The following is a 23,420-nucleotide window of genomic DNA, read 5'->3' as shown; positions in this document are numbered from 1 at the left end:
GTTTACAATTTCTCCATTTGAAATGCTGACTACAGACAGCTGGAAGACTAACAAGCAGATGAAGGATGGTGATAGAGGTGGAGGAGGAAGAACAGCCATCCCCTTCCCCTGACTTTCTAGAGAGAGGGTTCACACACTGCAGGAAGCAAATGAGTTCTGGGACAGAAAGCAACAGCTTTCCAAAAGGCAAAAATCACCTTGCCAAGTGCACAGATCACACCACCTTAAATACTCAAGGTATATTCTTTCTCTGGGGTAAAAACCACGCAGCTTACCTCAAAACAAAAAACATCACAAACCTCAACTTCAATCTTTATTCTACTTTTTCTGTCAGGCATTTATATGCCCAAGCCTTGAGCCTACTGAACCTCAATGACTTTTACTCAGAGCTATTCAGAAACATAGGATATAGCTTGAAAGTAATCCTATGGCATTGGTGTGAAACATAAGGTATTACAGGAATACATATGTAAAATTCTACTTACCAGAATAGAACAAGTAACCAGAAAGACAACCACTGCCCTGACTGGCTCATTTATTTGGTCCCTAAAGACTTTTGGTAATTAGCTACCCTATATGATAAACTCAGCTTGTGTTTGCAGGTCATTCAAGCAAGAAATTACTTCACTTTCTATGTGAAGAGTACTCTAACAAGAAATAACATTTTTGCTAATTCTATACAAACTACAACAGCACAGGAAAAAAAACCCACATGGAGATTATTGTATTTCCATGCTCTGTAATCCCATATCCATATTGGGAGCACATCAAGCTGACACTGTCCCAGATCTGGCTGCTTTTAATTGCCAGCAAAAGGCCTCTATGTACAGATGAGACAAAAGTTCTGCTAATAGTTAATACTTTTAAACAGACTGCAGAGAGTAACTTCACAGAACACCAAGAGTGGACATTCAAAGAACACAAGGCTTTCCAAGGATCTCTCCCATGTGCACACAAGATGCACACAATGGACAGTACAGCTCTCCAAGTAATTCCTACACATTTGCCAGACTTCTGTACAAGAACTGACTTGGTTGGAACAGCACTGATTCATTTTCCTGCTTAAAAACATGCAGCTCCAGAAGAAATGGTGATTCATTATGTGAAGTTCTTGAAGACAGTTTTGGAAGTCCCCACTGAGCACCAGTGTGTAAGACACTTCCCTACCTTCAACTTCCTTCCCAGTGCTGCTGCTTTTCTCACGTCTGCCAGGAGAGCTACTAGAGCAGCTGAAGCAGTCGACTCATTAGCCCTTTGCTGACAGTGAGCACAGGAGCTGAGCATAGGCAGACAGCGGCACACATCTGGCAGGAGGGGACACAAGCATCATTCCCACTCCTGCTTCCTGAAGTCTTTGTGCTTCTGAGAGCTGGGGCCAGGGGCAGCCTCCAGCTGTAGCTGTTCTTGCCATCAGTTACTCTGGGTCACTGAGTGAAAAGCTCAGAGCAAATAGTAACGTGTGAGCTCTAAAGTTACGGCCTTGCCTTCCACGTTAGCAGGGGTCTGCTTGGTAGGGTAAAACTGTCATTTCAGATAATGCCTTAAACCGACCTTCGATCAAAGCACAATGACAGGGTTTGTAACATGGATGAGTGCTTTATAGCCCGTATTTGATTAGTCTGTTCCATTATATTAATAGAGCTGTGGAGAAGCCCACGCCTGAGCTGATTTTATGAAGTCTACCTTGTGCGTTTACCTATCATTACTGTAGTGTTGTCAGCAAACGTACCAACAAGCAGCTCTCTGTGTCTCACAACTGATGCATTAATTTTTAAATCACTGTCATGACACAAGACTGACAAGCCCAATTCTCTTTACGGGCTTTCCAACACTACATGGGAATCTCCTGTAATGAGCATCTTCTAGAAAACCTCACAAGGCTTCCAGTGCAATCAGTCAGGGCTCACCACTGCATTACATTAGTCAATTTGGCAAGAACAGTCTAATTGGACACTACTAATCAGAAACTTTCTCTGGCATTTGCCCTGCTGAAAATACAAAACATTGTTCAGATTCAGAATTAGTCACCAGCTGGTAGAGTAATGCCTTTAAAGTTCAAAATGTCACAAAACTGTAGAGAAGAAGATTCTGAGTAAGCAAGCATCTTCCCATTCTATTCCTGAAAAGTCAACACACTGCACTTGAAGATCAGCCTACTTCAGCAATGCCAGAACGTTTCTCCTGCTCTCCCCAACACTGCCTGGATGCACAACTACAACACCCACACAGACCAGAACACATCTGGGGTATCTGCAGCACTCACGTTAGTGAAAGCATAATTATTCAGTTAGATTAGGAGCAGAGTCTCTTGTTTTGCTGGGAAAACATGCAGGCAAAGTTATTCCAGCAATAAAATTCAAATTCATTTCCTCTCATATACAGTCTGAATAAAAAACCCTACCCATGCAACAACACAGTACTCTGAGCTTAATTCCCACATCTGCCACAGAAACACCCAGGTGAAGAGCTACATTACTCCTGAACACAGCAAGTCTCTTCTACACAGGCAAGATCACACTCACCTGTTTTGAAAATGGTTTTTAGCTTGAATCAGGAGTTTTGTTATGAAAGTGATGGTAGCTGGGTTATTAGTACAGCCACACACAGGACTGTTACCTCTATACAGAGCTGCTCCCCAAGCAAATACAGATCAACGCTTCCTGTGGAATTCATCCTTAGCTTCTCATAGGCAGAAACATGAGAAAATCTGATTCACACTTTCAAGAGGCTCTATCAGAGTTTCATTCACCAAATTTAACGTACCACAGACAAGTCCCTTGCAGCAGCAGTTCTCCCACACCGTTAGACAGATTGTCATTAGACTGAAATCAGTGCAGAATATTTCCAAATATTTTAATAGGCTCTGCACGTTGGGTTTTTTTAAATGCTATTAAAAAAAAACATTTCTTCAAATTAACCAAACTCCAAAGCTGTATTTGGCTGCAAAGTACAAGAACAAACGATAACGAAAGCTTTTACTTTATGCCTTCACCAGCACCTTCTAGCTAATCTTTAATGGTGAGCTGAAAGTGTTTCCAAATCTATCACTTCTCTTGCTCACAGCAGGGAACAGAGTTCTGAATATGAAAGAACCTAACAAAATCTGACCTTTATTGTATCTTTACAGAGTATTCCCAGTTTCAAACTAAGAGATATCAGAGCACAACGCAGGCCTCAAAGGGGTAATACTGATTAAAGCACTCCTTCATTCTAGAGCTGTTGCACTCCTGTCAAAACAAACTTTGCAATGTTTTGAAATACTTGTGATTTTTGAAACATGCTCATTACCAATGAAAAAGGCAAAGAATGATGCTCAAAAACCTGAGATGCCATCCATGAATAACATAAAACCACCCAGTTAAAAAACTACAATAATTATTTCCAGAACTATTAACTTTAACATACAAGAGACACTGCTGCATGTTACAGGAACAGACGTGCAGTTGAGCAAAATATTCAGCATGTCTTAGTAGTATCTGGTAGGAAGGAATTCTACTTGCAATTGGAAGTCCACGGCTCTCACCTGTTTCATCTTTCCAGATATGGAAGGTCACCAAGAAAGGTTACAGCATTATTTAAAAGGAGTCTAGTTCCTAAGTATCTGTTTCTAAATGTTTGCATTACTTGGGGTATATTCCCAACCAGAAGGCTGAGGTCTTTTCCCAGAAGAAGAATGTGGGAATTAGCTCAACTTTGGGGAATTACCGTGAAACAGCAGTCAAAGGCACTAAGACACACTTTAAATTCCTTCAAGTCTCAGTGTGAGGTTCCATCATGAATTGTTTCAGGTGAGGGAAAAACCAGCAGTAAGAAAATCTACTTAATTCTTACCAGAGAAAACAAGTACTTTGTGTACAGTATTTCAGCCGTTTTTACAAGACCCGTTGCTCTATTTTTGTCTTACTAGTACTTAATTACACACATAACTCTACCAAAGTCCTTATATATTTTTGGTTTATTTTAAGTGGATTTCTTGTGTCCGTATTTTCTTCATAAGTACTGTTTACTAACCCCTTGAAGTACTGTGATTTTGTGTCAGATGGCAAACTGGCTTGGCAAGCAAAAGAAAGAAGACAAATAGTCCATTTATAAAAGAGCTCTTCTCGTGACTGCAGTTCCTCCCTGTTCACCCTCATATCCAACAAGAAACCAGAAGGAACGTGTAACACCCCACGTATTCCAGGCCACGGCTGTTTGCACGCTCTAAACTGGGAAGCTTTGACTTACACGCATCCCCCAGAAGGAAAATCTGCTCCAAGTTTATTCTTGTCCAAGAATAAATAATAAATCATCTGCTCCAAAACAAGACTATTCTGTGAAAATTTACTTGGGTTTTTTATTGTTTGGTTTTGTGGCTGTTCCCCTTTTTTTCTTCAAAATATAAAACCAACCAGCAGCTTTGGATAATGCCAAGTTTATTTGGCTAAAAGTGGGCATTACAACAGTTCACAATAAAGTTACCCATTTTAACATTAATGGAAATTCTCTATTTGTTACAGCTCCTAGTAAAACAAAATCTATGAGCTTACTGTTAAGCTTTCCCAAGACTATGCTGTTTTCCAAAGTCTCTGCCCACCTCAGAGATCAACAAAACAAACAGGGGACACAACCAAACATTAAGAACAGACAAAAAACTAGCCCTATGAAAACTTGGATAAAGAGATGACACCTTGAAGCGAATCACACACCAGGACTGTAAAAACCAACCCAAACCACACGGTTGTAAAAGTTTTTCATGATAATAATAAGCAGTGCTTAACTGCATTCTTCTCCCCCCACCTCAAAACTCACCAAGGAAAAGCTGAATTGTCCCACATTCTCCCCACATCCCCACAATAAGATGAAGTTTGTGATACGCGAGTCCATTTCCACTAAACTAAATCCTGGAGCTTGTTGTAAGTAGTAAAATTCAACTTGGCTACACTCGTTACCATTAAAAAGGGAGTTTTTTGGTAAAGTATGTGAATGAAGAGCTCTCCCCATGGAAAAGCATCTCCTGTCTTTGCTCACAAGTCATACAAGGCAAAAGGGAAAGTGGCAGAAGAGGTACCAGCTGGTGAATCCACCCACATCCTCCAGCCCCTGGCTGCTTTCTGGTGTTTATCACCCATCCCACAATGATGCTGCCTTTCCCAACAGTTTTGTTACTCAGTGAGACCAGAGGTGTTCACATTTCCTCTCTCACAGGTCTGCCCATGGAGGTTGTCCAGGGGCTGGGGCTTTCCCAGGCTCCTGGTCACATGCCGTGGCGCCAGTCAGGCATCCTGCTGCTGCTCCAAGCCGGGCGCTCGGCTGCATCTCACGAGCTGTGTATGGGCAAATCTTTCATTTTTCTTTCATTACCCCGGCATGTACTGTCACTTAATTTTTATGTATGCAATCCTTCCTGACAAATATGATCTGCTGCCTGGTAATTCATCTGACGTGCATTCTGTTCCTTGCTCTAATTACAGCTCCCATCCCTGACACCATGGCGGCCACGATGCCGCAGCCCGGTGCTACACCTGTCAGACGGGTCGTGGTACTGCCTAATGCCCTTTTATGCCAGTCTGATGCTAGCAAATACAACGAAAGACACAAAAAAATTAGCTGAATATATTTGCATAAGCCGTGTGTTCAATTCATGGGTCAGCAGCCAGAAAAATGATGGTGCAGGGCGGTTGCCGGGGCAACGTGGATATGGGAAGTGCCCGGCATCACAGCCTGGGTCCGTGCGGGTACCATGCTCTGGTTTGTGGGGTGCTTATCATTCACAGCTACTTAAATAAATGTCTTAATTAAACTAAAACCAAGATCAGTAGATTTCCTGCTGCTACAAAACCTGCATGCCTGGCAAATGACCAAAAAAAAGAGAAAAGCTTCAAGTCTGCATATTTTTTTTGTTAAAAGGCATACAAGAACCACTGGTGCGTCCACCCCTCCCCACAACACACCACACTGTCTCCAACATTGCTCACTGCTGCTCCCTCAGTGCTGTGCACCTCTCACCTGTTTGCAGGAGGATGCTGATTTAAGGAAGGGCAAGGTTCATGCAGAAGAGGCTGAACTCCTCCTACACAAGCTTTATCAATTAAGAGGGAGCAACCCTGGTAAAGGTCACAAGCTTGGCTTACATGTGCAGCCAGTTTCCAAGCCCCAATTTATTCTTATTAATATAATAAGTGCAGCAGTCAACCTAGGTAAGATATCATTAGACACAATCATATTTTTGCCTGTTCAGATGATGTGATTGTAACTTTCTGTGAAGAGGATTTATTTTAATCTATTTAGCATGTATTTAATTAAATAGATTTAACCCAGAATAGCTTTTGATGCAAAGGGAAATTTCATAACATTTTATGAAAGTAAAAAAACAGACACAAAATATGTCATTTCTCTTCCTTTCCTGTGCACTGAGAAACACCAGTATGGTTGGTGAATATTATCAATTAAGTTTGTACCCATATAAGAAACAATAGAGCAAGACTGGCACTCCGTGGAGGAAAACCCACAAAGACAACAAAAGATGCAAAACAAACACTGTGTTGCCAAATCAACTGTGAGAGCTAGATGTAAAAGAGCTTAAATACTGTACTAAAAGCTGAAGTCCTCCACTGCTGTAACACAGAAGGTACCTTTGTGACTCAAAATTGAGACCCATTAATAAAAGCAGAAAACGAGCCACCTCTCAAGAGGTTACGGACACAACTGTTAAATACTTCACACTGAAAAACTTAAAGAATGAACTGTATGTGCTGGATACTTTTCTGTAGCACTGTAGTTAATGTTAGCGGTAAAAATGAGGGAGAGAGGAACCCAGTTGCTTAAACCAGCCAACCTCATATGAATTCCTACAAAAATGCTGCAGGTATGATCATGCCACTTGTAAAACACAGTAAAAAGAGCAAGAAACACATCACCATCACTATGACTGGTCCATGAAACATGACAAATGATTTCTTTTTTCCATGATAAGGCAAGAGGCCTCATAGGGAGGTAGCAGAAGCAACAGATGTGTTACAACTGTAATGTTTTTATCAAAGGCCTACATAGCTTTACTTATAAGCAAACTGCTATATCTGTTCTAAATGAAGCTACTTAACGGATGCAAAACTGGTTGGAAAAGCCAAATTAGAAGGCTATTTCAAGTGAAGTCCTACAAGACAGCCAACAGCTCTAGTTCTGTTCAACACATGCATTAACACATGGGACCGTGGTGATGCTATTGCCTTTGCGGATAACAAGAAGCTGGGATGAACCAAAGCAAAACAGAATAAAAATTCAGAGTTATCACAAGTAGGAGCATCTGGAAAGAGGACACAATTCAATGAGCAAGGTCCTATGCTCTGGCAAGAATTTTCTGCACTAACAGAGGAACAGGAAAACAATCCTGAGATATGTAGAAGACATGAAGAAAACTCTTATCTTTAAAGACTAAGCTGGGTTTCAAGGGAAGTCTCTTCTTGGAACAGATGAACCATGAAGGTTTTGAACACTTCCCTCACCTTGGATGACAGTCATAATCCCTGTTCAGGGTCAGAGAGCTGACCAACATCTGCTAAAAATGGTGGTGGTCTAGCATTTAATTCTAGTCAGCAGAGCACAGGCAAACATTCTGAGCAGAAAAGTTGCATTTGTTGCATTTGCTATATATAAATCATATACGCTTACCAGGCCAGATCTTCCAGAAACAAATATCAGGTGGAGTTTTAATCCAGAAAATACCTCTTTAATTTTATATGAAGAGTATTTTAAATACATATCACAGAAAATATAAGCATGCATCCACTGAGTCAAGTTTCTGTCACAGTAAGAGGACAGATACCACTTCTTTTGAAGATCACAGCTGACAATTGTATGGCTGTGCTTGCTTAACATCTTACCTAAGGAATGTGCTGCAGTGGTTTTAGAACTGAAAAAACGGCCTAATCCAAGATCTCCCAGCTTCACCACCCCTGTGGCTGTTATAAACACATTGGCTGGTTTTATGTCTGCAAGAAGAAAAAGGTAAAAGGTCAAAGCCACAAAAGGTTATTTGGTTCTAATGCTGCAATAGAAACATAGCCTGGAGCACTCTCTGTACAAAAGAAGCTCCAGCAGAACTGTGTTTCTTTACAGCTTTGATAGGCTGAACCTTCCAAGACTTCAAGCTCTGCACATACACAAAAATCAGAGTGTACTTCCCAGCATACAAGAAATACCAATGAGGGAAGAAGCAGGAAACAGCACAACAGAATAGAGGCAACCTCTTTAATTGATGGACATCAAAGGAACAAGTCTGCTTCTCTTTAGAAATTATCGTTTTCTACAGGAAACTGTACTGCTCACCATTGTCCCCTCACACCAAAGACCAGTCATTGTCCCCTATATACATAAATTCTCGGCTCTACACAGCCCAATTTGTTCATGGAGCATAAAAATTACTAGAACTCCAGTTTCCCCAGCAGTCATGTCAGGATTCAGTCACTGAGGCTCTTTCCTCACATTAAAGATGACGAGATATGCAAGGCTCCAAATTTCAGCCAGCAATTACAGACCTAACTGCAACTGATAAACTGCATCAGGGGATATATAAAGGAGCAAAAATAGTATCACATTGCTGAAAAAAAAAGTAAAGAATTCACTGTTTCCTTTCTCTTTTGAAACAACGAGAAGCACAGATTGGTGCCTTTTGGGATATTTGCATTTCCTGGGTCAAGTCCTTCACAAAGCATTTCACTTAGGCTGAAAGAAGCAGTGTAATTTTTGTGTAAGGTTCAAAGTTACAAAAAGTTCTAAGACAAGATGAAAAAATACTTAATGAAAATAGAGACCAGATTATGAGAGTGTGGGACATATTTGTATTAATATTTCAGGAAAACTTGCAAGATGGAAAAACTCTTCTAAACTCTCTAAGGTCACAGCTAATATAATGAAGACTATTTCTTAAGAGTTACTGTATCCAGTAGTCTCAGCATTTTAGTTCTGACACCTTCCTAATGGCAAGTTTGACACTTCTACTTAGTAACAGTGTCTGGAATACAAAGCAGCTCATATTCCTAATACCAGCTCACTTCGGACTGAATCCTTTAACAATGAGGCAAAGAGACAGAAGGAGAAATCCATCTTGCAAGCTCCAGCCTCTCTAAACATGCATTGGCTGAACATCAGCATAATTGTTTTTGAATGTAGGCGCTTACTAATTGGAACATTATATTATTATTCAGTGAAAAGAGACTGAATTAATGTTACCTCTGTGCATCACCCTGCGGGAGTGCATGTGTTCAACTGCACTGCATAACTGCACAAAATATTTCCACACTGTCCTTTCCGGGATTAACCGTTTCTGCTTTTTAAAATACTGTGGGAGGAAATAAATAAAAGATCAGTGAAAAAGCATCATATTTGACTCCTTCCTAGACTTGCGTTCGTCAGCTGCAGGTTACTCATGTCTTCCAGATCTGCAGCAGCATGACTTTTCTTCTGATTAGCTTTTAACTCCTTCTCTCTGTATGTAAGCTTCAATGCAGCTCACTAATTAACAACTATTATGAAAAATATGCTTCGATAGGTTTGACATTTTTGAATGGACACCAATTATGATTAGCATTAATCTCCTTAATTACCTTGCAAAACATATTTAACGCCTCAAAACAACAAATGTCTCAAATATTTTGCTTTAAGTAACAAAAGATCATTTAAAAAAAATTGTGTTGCAAACGTTCATTATTGTACAGCCTATAACAGAAATAAGGTGATCTGTTTCCTATTTTAAAAGATGGCCAAAGCATCAATAAAGTATCCATGTTTCTTCTGTGATCAGGCAGAAGAATATATTCTATTACATGCATACTCAGAATACTAAATTAACTGAACTATCTCTGATGAGACAGAAAGACACTGCTGATCAAGAGACACACAGATCTGGAAAAAGACTGGTTTGTGTGCATTTAAGCAGCACCAAGCAGAGCTGAGTCCAGATTCCACGGACCTCTGGGCACTTCTAGCTCTCAAATAAAATAATCCTAAGTATAACACACACAACACAAAGGACTGCAGCACAATGATTGGTCTCTGCAATACTAAAGTCTTCTTCCCAAGCAACTTATTACAGGAATAAATATCCAGCTTCTTCACTGAAGACTAAACATATATATTCAACTACTCTTTTCCCATTTCAAAGATGCACAACAGCCATGTATGTCACATGGAAAGTGTGATAGCTTCCCCAAGGCATCCCAAAACAGCACTGCTTTGGATTAGTGATCCCTGACTTTTCACTGCTTTGGATTAGCAGTCTCTGACTTCTCGCTGCTTCTTCCCATGCTAGATACCAAGTCAGTTCTTCATCCAGAGCATTAACACAACACACAATACACTTCCAGAGGTTTAAGATTTATCCTCACCCTTCAATATACAAGGTGCCATTGGATAACTACCTCACACACTGTATTTCCTTTCCAGCACACTACAACTGCATTTCTTTTGCATCGTACCCTTGAGAATTTCCAACAATGGCGTGCAAGAGCAAGAATAAAGGAAGGGAATTGGTTGTTGCCCCTTTGTGCACCTTGTGCTTTTTCCTCTCAGTACAGACATCTGATGTCCGTTGTCACATCTTATATTTTATGTGAAATGCTGTTACTGGTTCGTGTTTGACTCAAGTAATGGCAAATTCTCTTTTGCAGATCAGCTGCGAAGGGGCACAACCCTGCAATTCCCCAGGCAGCAAATCTGACAGATTGCAACAGTTTCAAACCAAAACTTGATAGAGAGCACAGAGGAACTGCAGAGGGTGAGGGACAAAGTGTTATACACACAATAAAATTATTTAATTCTCATTAAAGTATTTAAGAGTGGATATGCAAGACCACAAGTGATCATTTTCTAAATGTCATGTCCAATAAGATTTGCTTGACATTTACAAGAAAGTCCCAGCTCTCCGGTGGGTTTTCCTGCAGCTCTCTCCTACACCAGCTTTACAATACCTCATAAATAATGCAGGCACCAGGGGCGTGACAAAGATAGTCCCTGTTTTTATCACTCTCACACCTTCAGAGTGTTGTTTCTGCTGTTCCTGCCGCCTTGCGGAAACTGAAAATCCTCACAGAAGCTTCAGTTCCCAGGGGATGGGAAGGGTGTGGAGTGACTCAGGGGCAGGCAGGCAAACTCCACTGCTGCAGTTAAAGCTATATTTAGGGGGAGACTTTGGTTCCCTCTTGGTTTTAATTTTGTTTACTTGGGTTTTTTTTTCCTTCTGTTAAAAAAAAAGAACGGAATTCCAGGGTTTGAACCAATGGAAAAACATCATTTATATGACCTTGAAAAAAAATCTTGCACATCTTCTTCGAGCCTGATAAACACATGGGAAAGCAGACCAGGCTGGTGAATGTTGGCAGAAAGCACACAAGTTACAGTGCTGTTCAAGTTACCAATCTCAGAATCTAGAAATGAGGGTTTGGGAAAATGTAGCTTCCATTTATAAAGAGTAAAAAGGTAATTAAAAACAAAAATACCCCACACTGATTATGTGTTTAAAAGTAGGGAATGTTTTAACTTAGAAACTGTAAATGACAAAGAATACGAGTATTCCCTATGATGGTCTCTTACAATTTTGTAGGTAAAACTTCTTGTAATCTAACATCTAAAAATCAAGCAAAACACTTGCCCACCCCAAGACAATCACAGCCCAAACTCCTGCTCTCACAATCCTCACTTATTTTCCATCTTCAACCACAACTACAAAAACCCTGAGATAAACTGCAATTTTCCCAGGATCTGTTGGGAAAAGGCTAAAACATACAAGAAGTCACAAGAAAACCTAAGATAAAAATACACACAAACTTTCCCCAGGCAGAAGGACCAGCTCTGCCTCCATAACCCTCAGCGAGCAGAACCAAGACCCTGACATCCTTCAGTGCAAGTCACTGGGGTTTGGGGCAGAACCATCACTCCTGCTACTGAGCACTGTAAAATGAGGCTGTATCTGGAATTCTGGGGCTCTCCCCAGGAGCAGCTCTGCCAACTGCCTGTTCCCAACTCGCTCGCCCAGGGGGACTCTCCTGTGAGATGGAGCAGATTTTCATGGGTACTGTAAATTTAGCCGTTGACTATGGACTAAATGGGTAACTTGTTTGACAGCCTTTGGCCTAGTGCCTCATTGCTCTGCTGGCAAAGAAAACAAATCTGTTAATAAGATATTTTAACTGTGACAACAAGGAGGAGGAGAACTTTCCAAACATTCATTTATGATAATTACAGAATAATGATGGCAAAAAAAAACAGGTAAAACATGGAGAGAAGGTTGAGAGTGCTAACAAACTTGATATAACACATCTGTTCTCACAAGGGATGTATGTCTAAAGATTAACATGTCAAAGAAAATATAAAAGCAGGTGGTAACAGCTTAACTAAAGCTGGTTTGCAGCAATACACATATTCCTAAGAGCAACATAAAAGAAGAACAAGTACTTGAAACATTTTCTCAAACCCAAATCCCCACTGCCAAGAAAGTCAATAGACTTTCTTGAATGTCTGCAGAGTGGCAGACAGGTTATGCGGACAGAGAATCCAACAATAATTAAATGTCCCTATCAGTCACAAGCTGCATAAAATCAACCTTGCAAATAACACACATCCCACCAAACCATGCAGAAGCTTGCTCCCTTCCGAAGCAGGGACCAAAAGCAACCAGCATAGCCTTCAGTGCTTATAATGTCACCAGACACTTCGGTTTTGGCTCTGGAAGCACCCTGTGGGCGAGCAGAACTCTGAGAAGAGAATAAAAGTGCTTCTAGCACAGATGTGCCCATTGCCTTGTGTCTGTCTGCCTAATCCTGAAAATTTGTAGCACCTCTGGAACTGGAACATCCTTACCTTAATCATCTGGGAGAGATCACCAGCATCGGCCAGCTCCAGGACAATGTTAAGTTCATTGTCTTCAATAAAAGAATCCAAATACTTAATAATATTGGGATGGTTCAGTTGCTGCAGATAAAAAGGAATGCAAGAAGCTTTCAACGCTGTAGTAGCAAACCCTAAGATATAATAGCTGTGCTGCTTCTGTAATCACTATGCAAAACAGTTCACAATAGGTGCAACTACAAACCATGCTCTGAGTTATTATAAACAAAAATCCTGCAAGAAGTCTCATTTATCATAAGCACAGCATAATAAAAGTGTCTTGAGTAAAGAGCAATACAGCCCAAAGTAGTGTGAAACAACCTTTTCTATTTTAATCTCACAAATTGCTAAAAATCAATGCCCTGAGAGAAGATTTGTTAAGCAATAATTGATTTTTTCTGCATTAAAGAAAAACCCAACTGTTGACTACGATGCTCCTTGAGGTCTCTTTGTCCCTTAGAAGAGCAGATTTAATAAAACTTTGATGGAGGAAAATAATGCACAAATGGCACACATCAGTTTATTTTTCTGATTCTTTCTGCTTGCATCTTTACTCATTACTTTTTTCATTTCAGTAGATTCTTCTTATAGCCACAACTGATACTAAAGATTTTTTCCTTCTACATTCCTTAAAAACTCGCACCTTCTCAGATTGTTTCACTTCATTCACAAGAAATGGGCTCACCTTGTTTAATATTTTATGTTTGAATTTCTTAAGGTGGAAAACTGTAATTGCTTAAAAAACAATGCAGTATCTCAGTATCTCTGTTCACTCTAATTTTGCTCTATATTCTCCCTCCCTCTTGTGCTCTTTGAAATGCAGTAAATTTAGAAACTCCTGAAGTGAGCATGTCATGTACTAAACAGCTGTGACTCAACCTGTCTATTCCAGGGGTTACAAAGCCAAAAGAAACGCTGTTATGATCCATCACACTAATCACTCCTCTCTGCATGCACATTAGGGGACAGATTCTCCTTTGCAATGCCACGCCACTAGCACACATTAGCCTTAATGGGATCCATGTGCAGGCATCAGGAGAAGAACATTCCCACAAGCCCAAGCCTTAAATAAATAAATAAATGCCACAGCCCACTGTTTCTGTTGAAATCTCCTGTAAATGTCTGCTCTCAGGTGCACTGATCAAAGACCAGCTTCCAGTGAAAAAGCAGCACCAAAACCATAAGCTGAGTAGCCCAACACCTAATACACATCAGGGTGCCTTCCCCCCATCGTTGCACACACACTGTGATGGCAGACCCGATGCTGGGTGCTGTGTATTGCTCTCGTAGGTGCAGTAAAGCCTGGGATCTAAGAGATGCTTTCTGTTCTCTTCAGGATGCTCTGAGGGAACTCTCTCACAAGTTTCCAAAGGCATCACTGAGCTCAGGCGGTCAAACAAGCCTTTTTCTAAGCCTCAGCACCACATGCCAATAAAACACATCAAAATAGTACAACTGTAACAGGTAGTGAAGCCCACACACTGCTGGGAAAACCACTACACTAACATTTTACTGTTCTGTTTTCCCAGGACACACAGGTTGGTCATTCTGGAGAAGCCAAACTTCCATTCTCCACTCCTCCTTTTGTCAAACTTATTTTAAATAAACATATTGACTCTTAAATAATGTATATTCATGTGGCATGGAAAAGACCACTGAAATTTTCTTTTGTCAGAAGGGAAGTATATTCATACTTACAGATTCTTAAATGCACCAAACATCACAAACACTTTCTCTTGGGTTCATGACATTTCCTATTTCTTTAATGCATCCTAAAAGTGTGATGGTAGTTAATGCCTGATGTGTATGCACAGCAGCACTGTCAGCAAGAGGCGTGTGGAAGGGTAAGCCACCTCTAAATGACTGAGTGTGGGTGCTGGCAGCCCTAACACTGATTACAGCTGCATTATTGAGCTGCTTTACGGAAACCTTTTAGCCAGAATTACACTGAAAGTAATATACAATTTTGTCTGGCTTCTGGTAAGTTTTGAATAATCATAATTTACTTATAGACCACAAAAAAAAAACCAAACCCTTTGGTTTCATGGTCAGAGAGAAATCTTTGATCAAAAAGGACAAAGTATTATTTTGACAGGATGGACTACAGCAAGTCTATGCAATTCCATCACCAACTCCTCAATAGTCAGAGTACACACAGATAGTGCTTCATTCCAGCCAGGGATTTTAAACTTGGATACATTCTCTCAGAGACAGATACAACATTTTGACTTCAAAAGGAGCTGAAGCAGGCTTCTAGTATTGCTACGGCTTGACTAGAGAGCTTTGGTGATGTTATTAAAATGGGGAGAGTGACCTATAATTTAAGTGACTTCGGCAGCAGAGAGCATATTCCCTTTCACAACTCTACCGCTACAATAACCCTGATTTGGTATCTGGCTTCTTGATGAGCTTCACTCAAGAAGGTAAGCTGCCTCTGGTCCTCCCACACAGGAGGCTGGGAGCTGACATTCTGGACTCTCCTGTCATTGTGGGTATTTTCAGTTTCCTCTGCTTCTAATAAATTCACATGTTTTGCTCCCAATGAATCCAGTGCAGGTTTATAACATTCTGTAACTAGAGTTTGAGACAAAACTGTTTAAATTACCTAGAACCCAAAAATACCACAACTCTTTCATCATGTAGGCATTCTAGCTTGCAAAAGAAAGCATGGTCTTTTAAGATCACTGTGTGTGCTGTGTAAGTTTTATCTGCCATAAAAAGGCAAATGAACCTTGCCAACCTGAAAACAGTTTTTTTCTTAAATCAAAAAAAACAGGAAAAGCCATGGTAAAAAAAAAATAAAAAATCTTACCTTCAAGAGGTCAATTTCTTTAATGCAATCTTGCCTTGCCTTGGCATCCATCATTTCAAAAATCTTCAAAGACAAAAAACATAGAAAAGAAAAAACAATGAAAAAGTAATTTTGTGTTTTAAGACTTGGTCTCGCCTCCCCTAATTTGTGTATTTTCTGCTGTAATCAGTATTCACATGATCCCCAGATCAAAGAAAGATCAATGTTTTCTTTATTTTGAAGCCACTAAAAGGCTAGGAATAGAGTAAAAGTAATTGCAGAACATGTAGACAGTATTCCAAGAAGCACAAAAAACCAAAGAATTTGCTGCTGTAACTTTCAAAACATTGTTTAAGTTTCTATTAATTCCATGCGGTAAATAAAAGATAAAAAAGTTGACTTTTTTCTTTTCAGAGATACAGCTTCCACTGATTTCTCTGTAATAATTAACAATAATATTGGGAATTAATATTCATCCTGAAGTAATCAAGAGAGTTAGTCATTAGAAATACGAGTTTAAAGGATCTGTTGAAGGATTAAAGGCAAATTCCTTCAAACAAAATGCTGTTCTGAACACTGCACAATACTTAAACCAAGTTACAGATCTATATGGCTTGCATGAAAGTTCTCAGAAATCCTTTTAACACTCCATCAGCAAGTGCAGGCATTTTTCATTCTTGTGCTCTCATGATTTATCTGTGATGAGATGGCAGCCTCCTACCTGTATGAGCACAGCCATTAGGGCCTCATTCCTTCATATATACTGGATTCTAATTTAGTGAATCCTTTTCATAAAGTAAAAAGTGAAATAAAAAATAAATTGCACCACTGCTTCATAGTTCATTTAAAAACATAAACCCACTTCAACATGATGAGGGATAGAGACCATGAAGTGCAAACAGATGGCTCAAAATTGAAGCAGGGTCCCATAGAGAACATACAGATTTTTAAATATAAATAGGTCAAACCAGATCATCCAGTGCTCCCAAACCTTAAACTCTCAATTTATAAAGCATTTCATTGCATTATTACTGCTGACAAAAGAATACTGAAAGAATTATCCAACTCAAAGTAATCTGAGTAGATACTTAAAACATTCCCATTCTGCTTGCTAAATAATAAGACTTTGAATTTAAAATGCTCACCTGAACTTTCTTTAATGCCACAGGTTTCCTGTCCAGAAGACAAGTTGCTCTGTAAACTTCGCTGAATTGTCCTCGTCCAATCTTCTTCTCTATCTGAAAATCTGCCAGTGTGCAGCGATACGGGTACGATGTTAAATGTCTCTGTGCAAGATAAAAGAAATTAAATCAATAAACTAGAAAAAGTGATGCAAAATCCTCAATAGCATTCCCAGTATCTTTCTTATGACCACAAAGTAGTGGGTTCTGTGACTAGTATTCAAGAGAATAAATTCCTTACAGTAAAGATTGACCAGAAGAAAGACAAAGAAATTTGATGTACAATGAATGGATAATGAAGTGGTCTGGTTTTCCTTTTCCACCTTCAATTGTCTTTGCCTGCTTCAGACAGCACTGTACCGGAGCAGTTGCCACAGCGAAATGCAGCATCTACCGGCGAGTGCACACAGAGTAACGGCAGAGACCCGAGCAAAAATATTAACCAAAGCATAAAACTAGTAACAAGTACACAACAGAAGTTGAGGGGAGCGCATCCAAGGGATACAGCTACCATTTGGTGCTGGATCCTCGGCAGACATCCCAGCACAAGTCTCCAGGGAAGGCAGGCCAGGAGGGCTGGATGTTTTAAGGAGATGACTATTGCTACCACTGTCATTTCCTGACACAGAGGTGTGGAGATAGAAGCATTCAAAACGCAGGTAAAGCCTTCAGTTTCAGTCCAGCATCTTTTGCCAGCACTACACACAAGAGAGTGAGGATCTATTACAGTACATATTTAAGTAAGTAAGTTTAGGCTGTTCTTCTTTGAAACAGAAATAAAACTGACTACTATTCAACAAAGAATTAGAAGTATCAATCAGATATTTGAAAAAGCTTCCAGATTTCCAGGTGTCTGTGCAGCTCTGAACTGCACTCACAGTTATTTCGCAGAGGTTTTGTAAACAAAGTTGTGAAATTCAATGTTTTTGAGACATAAATCACAAACCAGACAGTGGAAACATTATCAGTTCTTTCTGCCATCACTTTCCCCCTCATCTCTGGCAGCGAAAGGCTGTTTTGTTTCTGGAACCTGCCCTGCACTTCCACATCATTGCCCTGTGCCCTTGAGAACTTCCTCACGATAAAGCTCAGCAGTGATGAAAAGAGAGGACTGCTGCTAAACTGAGAAGCTTAGATAGTTCTGAACTCCAGAGGAGACAAAAATGCAACATCACAGTGTCCAGCCAATGCTTGCTAATTCAAGTAGGCATGTAACTCCAGGGCACTGTGCTCATCAGCTTTCTCAGTTTAAGCTCCCTAAAAGAGCAAACCTACTCCTTTTCAGATGAACCACCAATTTGACTAATTACTTGTGAAATGCCAAGGCCACAGGTAAGTTTTTCCATCACCATGAGTGTTTAAGTTATTTCACACCATGAGAAATGGTTTTAATTTTTCTAGGCTAAAGATGTCACAGTAAAAAGTTTAACTCATGCACAGTAACCTACACAAATTAAGAGGGGTGCATGAGAATTCGCAGCCATTCACAAAGGTGAATCACAGAAATAGGAAGCTCATTTCATCAAGTGTTTCCTTTCAAGAGTTCAGGGAGTTTCCCTTTTAAGATCACTTCAGTCTCCTCTATACTGTGAAAGAAGCCCCATTACCAACTTTACTGTACAGCCACCACTGCCACCAAGATTTGTGAAGGTTAGGCTCAGTACTTGGGCTGTGCTTGAAGTTACCCTGCATTTACAAGCTAAAACAATACAGCAAAATAAAAATTAAACTGAAGATCCAGGATTTGTTTCTCTAAGCTTTGCAGTGTATACTTAACAATAAAACAGGGGTATCCTGTCACTGATGAGGAAAAGGGAGTCAATGGGTCATCAGATAAATAGCAGAATATTAAGATAACATTACTTTATTATTTACACACATTCACCTTTAAGTAACTAATTCATCAACAAAGCAAGGCAACATGGGGTGAAATCGGACAAGCAAATAGTCAAAGGAATCAGCCCCTGCAGCTTTCTTAGTTTAAATATCACCAGAAGAATGTCTGAACCCAAGGATGTGTTCAACTTGACTGGTAACTAACATCTCCATTTCCCAGCTTCTTCACACAACAGCTTCTAGGCAAAAGAACTGAGCTGTCCAGTCAGATTGCTTTATCCAGCCAAAACAAAGGTGTCAGTACACAGAACTACAGAACACTTATGCCTAATTAAAATACAGAAAGGCATCAAAGCACTTCCTTAACTGTGAATGTGTGCCTCCTGAGCCAGCTCTTCTTGAGCTGCAAGAACATCTGAGCAAGTTTTTCCAACCTGGAGTTAACGTACACAATAAAGGTAGCAGTTTTAATGAGATTTTATGAAGTAACTACCACAAAACTTTCTTTTAAAGGAAGAAATCCATGCTACTGTTAAGGATGGTATCCATTTGCCCTTCATAAATCATTAAATTGTGCGTTAAAACTAAGCGTGTTTAAGTGTAAATTAATATTTTAAGCATGTGCCAAGTATTATCTGGCAACTTCCTAACCTGAAAAAATAAATAAATGTTAGGAAGTGACAGGGTGTATGTGTGTGTCCTAACCACTTTCACATGGTTAACACATAAAGTCTGCTTGCCATGCTGGAGTTAATGCTGGGTGATGACTGGACACCTTAGCTGATATGTTCTGGCATCCTCCAGGACTACAGCTGCATATTTACATATGCAATGACCTAGATTTGCATTTGCTATCACAACCTATCAGACCTAATTAAAGTAACGGAGCTTGGAGCTTTCATACAGGCTGGAAGATGTTTGATTTCGGTATAAACCAGAGAGCAAGCTCAGGTTAGACCAAACCATGCCAGAAAGCTCCCTATGGATTACAGCAGTCCATTTCCCCATACATCTCTTTAAGCTTAACCTTCTCTTATGTTTTGCTGTACTTAAACATTAAGAGGCAGTGCTGTCACAAGGTCAAGAATACCTAAGAAATATCTGCCTTCTCTGAGTACCACCCCTTTAGTCTGGCCTTGCATACATTTCACTTACTTCATGATCTTTTTCAAGTCCTTCCAAACTTAACCACTACCATTTTTCATAAACCTGTCAAAGAACCAATATCTATTTTTTCAAATACACCACGATCTTTATTTCTTCAATCTGAGAGAGTTTTCATATACAGATGTAAATTGTGTGTGAAATTAGATACCCCCATCATCTTCAAACCTGTTCATCAAAAATAGATTTTCTCATTTTCATGATGGATTCAGGCTTGGTGAAGTGTTCAGGTCTGTGTGAATACAGTAAAACCAAGGTACTGTCTCTGCAGAACAGGTTTCAAGATCAGTGATGGAGTTTGAATTCAAAAGAAAAAAAGGGAAAGAAAAAGAAAAAAGGGAAAGAAAAAGAAAAAAGGGAAAGAAAAAGAAAAAAGGGAAAGAAAAAGAAAAAAGGGAAAGAAAAAGAAAAAAGGGAAAGAAAAAGAAAAAAGGGAAAGAAAAAGAAAAAAGGGAAAGAAAAAGAAAAAAGGGAAAGAAAAAGAAAAAAGGGAAAGAAAAAGAAAAAAGGGAAAGAAAAAGAAAAAAGGGAAAGAAAAAGAAAAAAGGGAAAGAAAAAGAAAAAAGGGAAAGAAAAAGAAAAAAGGGAAAGAAAAAGAAAAAAGGGAAAGAAAAAGAAAAAAGGGAAAGAAAAAGAAAAAAGGGAAAGAAAAAGAAAAAAGGGAAAGAAAAAGAAAAAAGGGAAAGAAAAAGAAAAAAGGGAAAGAAAAAGAAAAAAGGGAAAGAAAAAGAAAAAAGGGAAAGAAAAAGAAAAAAGGGAAAGAAAAAGAAAAAAGGGAAAGAAAAAGAAAAAAGGGAAAGAAAAAGAAAAAAAGGGAAAGAAAAAGAAAAAAAGGGAAAGAAAAAGAAAAAAAGGGAAAGAAAAAGAAAAAAAGGGAAAGAAAAAGAACCAACCAACCAAAAAAACCCATCCAATCACTGGACCTCTAAAGGCACTAAGAAAACTAGGCTGTTTGCACATTTCTGCTCCCAAGGCAGCTGTAGGAAGGGGATTGTTTGGAAAGAGCTAGTTTTGAGACAAAGACTGTTCTTTTTATCCATACAATGAAGTCTCATTCTTCTACTACTTCATTAAAAAAGCTGAAGATAGAAGTAAACTAATTCCTCATTCAAATAAAGAGGCTATTCATTTTTACAAAGAAAGGCAGAGATTATCCCAAGAACAAACTATTATGAACAACATCTCTGGCACACATCTTGTCTTTGAGATGTAATCACTGAAGCGAAAGCAAAACTTTCAAAGCTGGCAGAGTAATGCCACAAGAAGCCCCTGTCACAACACTTACACAAGTTTGCTAGAATTTTCCACCTCCAATTTTGAGGTGTTACGGGATTTTCCGCAAAATGGAATTAGTAAGGTGACAGGATGTACTTTCTACTTCCATATTGTCAGGAAAGTCTGCAAGGGTGCTACCACAGCTGCCCAATCACATGCAACTCTGAGCACACAGGAACACAAACAGGTCAAAACTTAGAGCTGGACATTTGACAGTTTCCTCCTAATCCTCCATACACTGCTATAACCACATGCAGGCAGGACAGCTACATCACACCTCCATCCAGGTTTTGTATTATTTTAAATGAGTAGTTGTACAACTCTGAATTTGTATTTTTTGGATAAGGAAGAATAAGAGCAAGACTTGTTCTGCTGATGGATTTTCAATCTCCATAACAATTCATGTGTGGCCAACAAATTTACTTCTTTGTAATTATTTAAAAGCTGGGGAAAACCTGAACAATCCTGAGAAAACCGTCCAGCAGCCTCCAAATCAATGTTGCAGGCAAAGGAGAGTACTGAGGGACAAACCCACCAGTAACATACTGACATGCTGCAGAGCAATGCCTGTGTGTGACGGCTTCTCCCAGGGGCACAGGAAAAAAATAACTCCGAGTTGAAAAAGGGGAATGTTCAGTGCTAATTGCACAATATACAAACCCAGGGTGCTAATGTTAATTAATAAGGTCAGTTGTTCTATTGCTGTCTTATTGCCACGCAGGAAACCAGCACTAGTCATCAGTCTGCACAAATGGTCACAAGATGTTTAGATTATTTATAATCAGCCTAAAAATTGTTAAAGATTGGGTAACCAACAGTTAAAAAAGTCAGACTCTACAATCTTTAGATGCCAATAAAAGCATCTTTCCTGTAGAGCCATGAAATGAAGTATTCCTTAGAAGAGTAAAAACACACTCGCCCAATTAATTTTCTGAAATCTCATTAAAAAATTTAGCCCGACTAAGTCATACACTTCTGACCTGAATTTTAATTATCTTTATACTGGATAGAAGGCTTTTTCTGATATTTGCAATGCATCATTAATTTTAAAGGAATTGTTTCCTTGCTTCTAAAGTGCATACTTCATCGGAATGACATTTACCATAAACTAATTTCACCTTTAAAAGACATCTGTGATAGTAGATGGGGAAGCTTCAGCCCGTCCAGTTGAGCACACATGCATTATAAGCAATGATTTACTATCAACAGCAGCGTTTCAAACCTCTTTATAATGTCCGAAATGATACACCCATCTCCTTCAATAATGCCTACCTGAAAATAATTTTGCATACTTTGAGGTTGAAATTCCAGCATGAATTTATGAGAATACATTAGATCAGATTGATTAAAAACTTTAAGCTCCCAAAAGAGAAGGAAACTTTTAAAATATGGATTATCCTTCAAACATGTAGTCAAATAATTACTGAAGGATACATAAGGTTTTTCAATTTGCAGCTTCAAAACTAGAGTCATAAAATATCCTCAACCTGACCTGTTCCCTAGAATTTGAAGTTTGCTGAAGAACTTGGCTCAAATCTCTAAGTTTTAACATCTCTATCAGATGTTTGCACTAGCTTATGACAAGGAAAAAGACAAATACCAACTTGAAAATAGTAGATATTCATAAAGATAGTGATATTCATAAAGAAATCAGCATTAATATAAAAATAAGTATTTCAGAAACAAACTGAGAGCCTTTGCTGCAAGATGACCAGTTCAAGTCTACCTACAACTCACAGACCAAAATGAAACTACCATGAGCAGCTCTGCTAAACTATGTGAGTATATAAGAATTGTTTAGAAGTGAGTTATTTAGTATGAAAACTAAGTAAAAAAAAAAAACATAGCTCATATTTTTATATCACTGATTTACTTCTAAATAACTTTTATTGCTTATTGCCATAAACACTAAGTAACCTAGAGACTTAAATAACTGACATTTTCAATCTGGAACATGACTAGAAAATGTTCTGCCTCTTGCTGACAAACTTCATCAGTGTAATGGCTGGGCAGGTAGGAGAGGCAGAAGCAAACCCTGTGATTTTATTGGCCCTTTTATATTTATATATTGACTTACTGTAGAAAATGCCTAAATATGAAGCATTACTCAAGTGTGTCATCTTATTACTATAGTAAAGACAGAAAGAAAAGTCTGATATACTCACAGCTCTATTCTAACTAGCTGTAAAACAAGAATAACACCCCTGTCAGACTGAAAAAAAAAAAAAATCCCCTCATCTAAGACTCTACAAGCTCAAGTTCTGTTTTGATGCTACTAAAGCTTTTATCCCTGCCATTCATGGCATTTCTGT

General features: G+C 39.1%; 1 protein-coding gene across 2 annotated transcripts in view; it reads right to left on the bottom strand.

Moving 5' to 3' along the window:
- NEK6 (NIMA related kinase 6) overlaps window positions 1–23,420 on the bottom strand; it is a 62,533-nt gene that overhangs the window by 12,274 nt on the left and 26,839 nt on the right. For both annotated transcript variants that reach the window (XM_061476752.1, XM_061476751.1), the window contains exons 3-7: window positions 16,798–16,938; window positions 15,674–15,736; window positions 12,835–12,945; window positions 9,211–9,319; window positions 7,863–7,970 (exon numbers count right to left, since the gene is read on the bottom strand). In XM_061476752.1, the coding sequence (XP_061332736.1) occupies window positions 7,863–7,970; window positions 9,211–9,319; window positions 12,835–12,945; window positions 15,674–15,736; window positions 16,798–16,938 (532 nt within the window). The remainder of the gene's footprint in view (window positions 1–7,862; window positions 7,971–9,210; window positions 9,320–12,834; window positions 12,946–15,673; window positions 15,737–16,797; window positions 16,939–23,420) is intronic.

This window comes from Pezoporus flaviventris, unplaced genomic scaffold, assembly GCF_033815535.1.
Source record: "Pezoporus flaviventris isolate CSIRO_AGI_PZ_B2104156 unplaced genomic scaffold, CSIRO_AGI_Pfla_v1 ptg000097l, whole genome shotgun sequence".
Lineage (NCBI taxonomy): Eukaryota > Metazoa > Chordata > Aves > Psittaciformes > Psittacidae > Pezoporus > Pezoporus flaviventris.
This window is presented reverse-complemented; position numbering and strand designations above follow the sequence as displayed.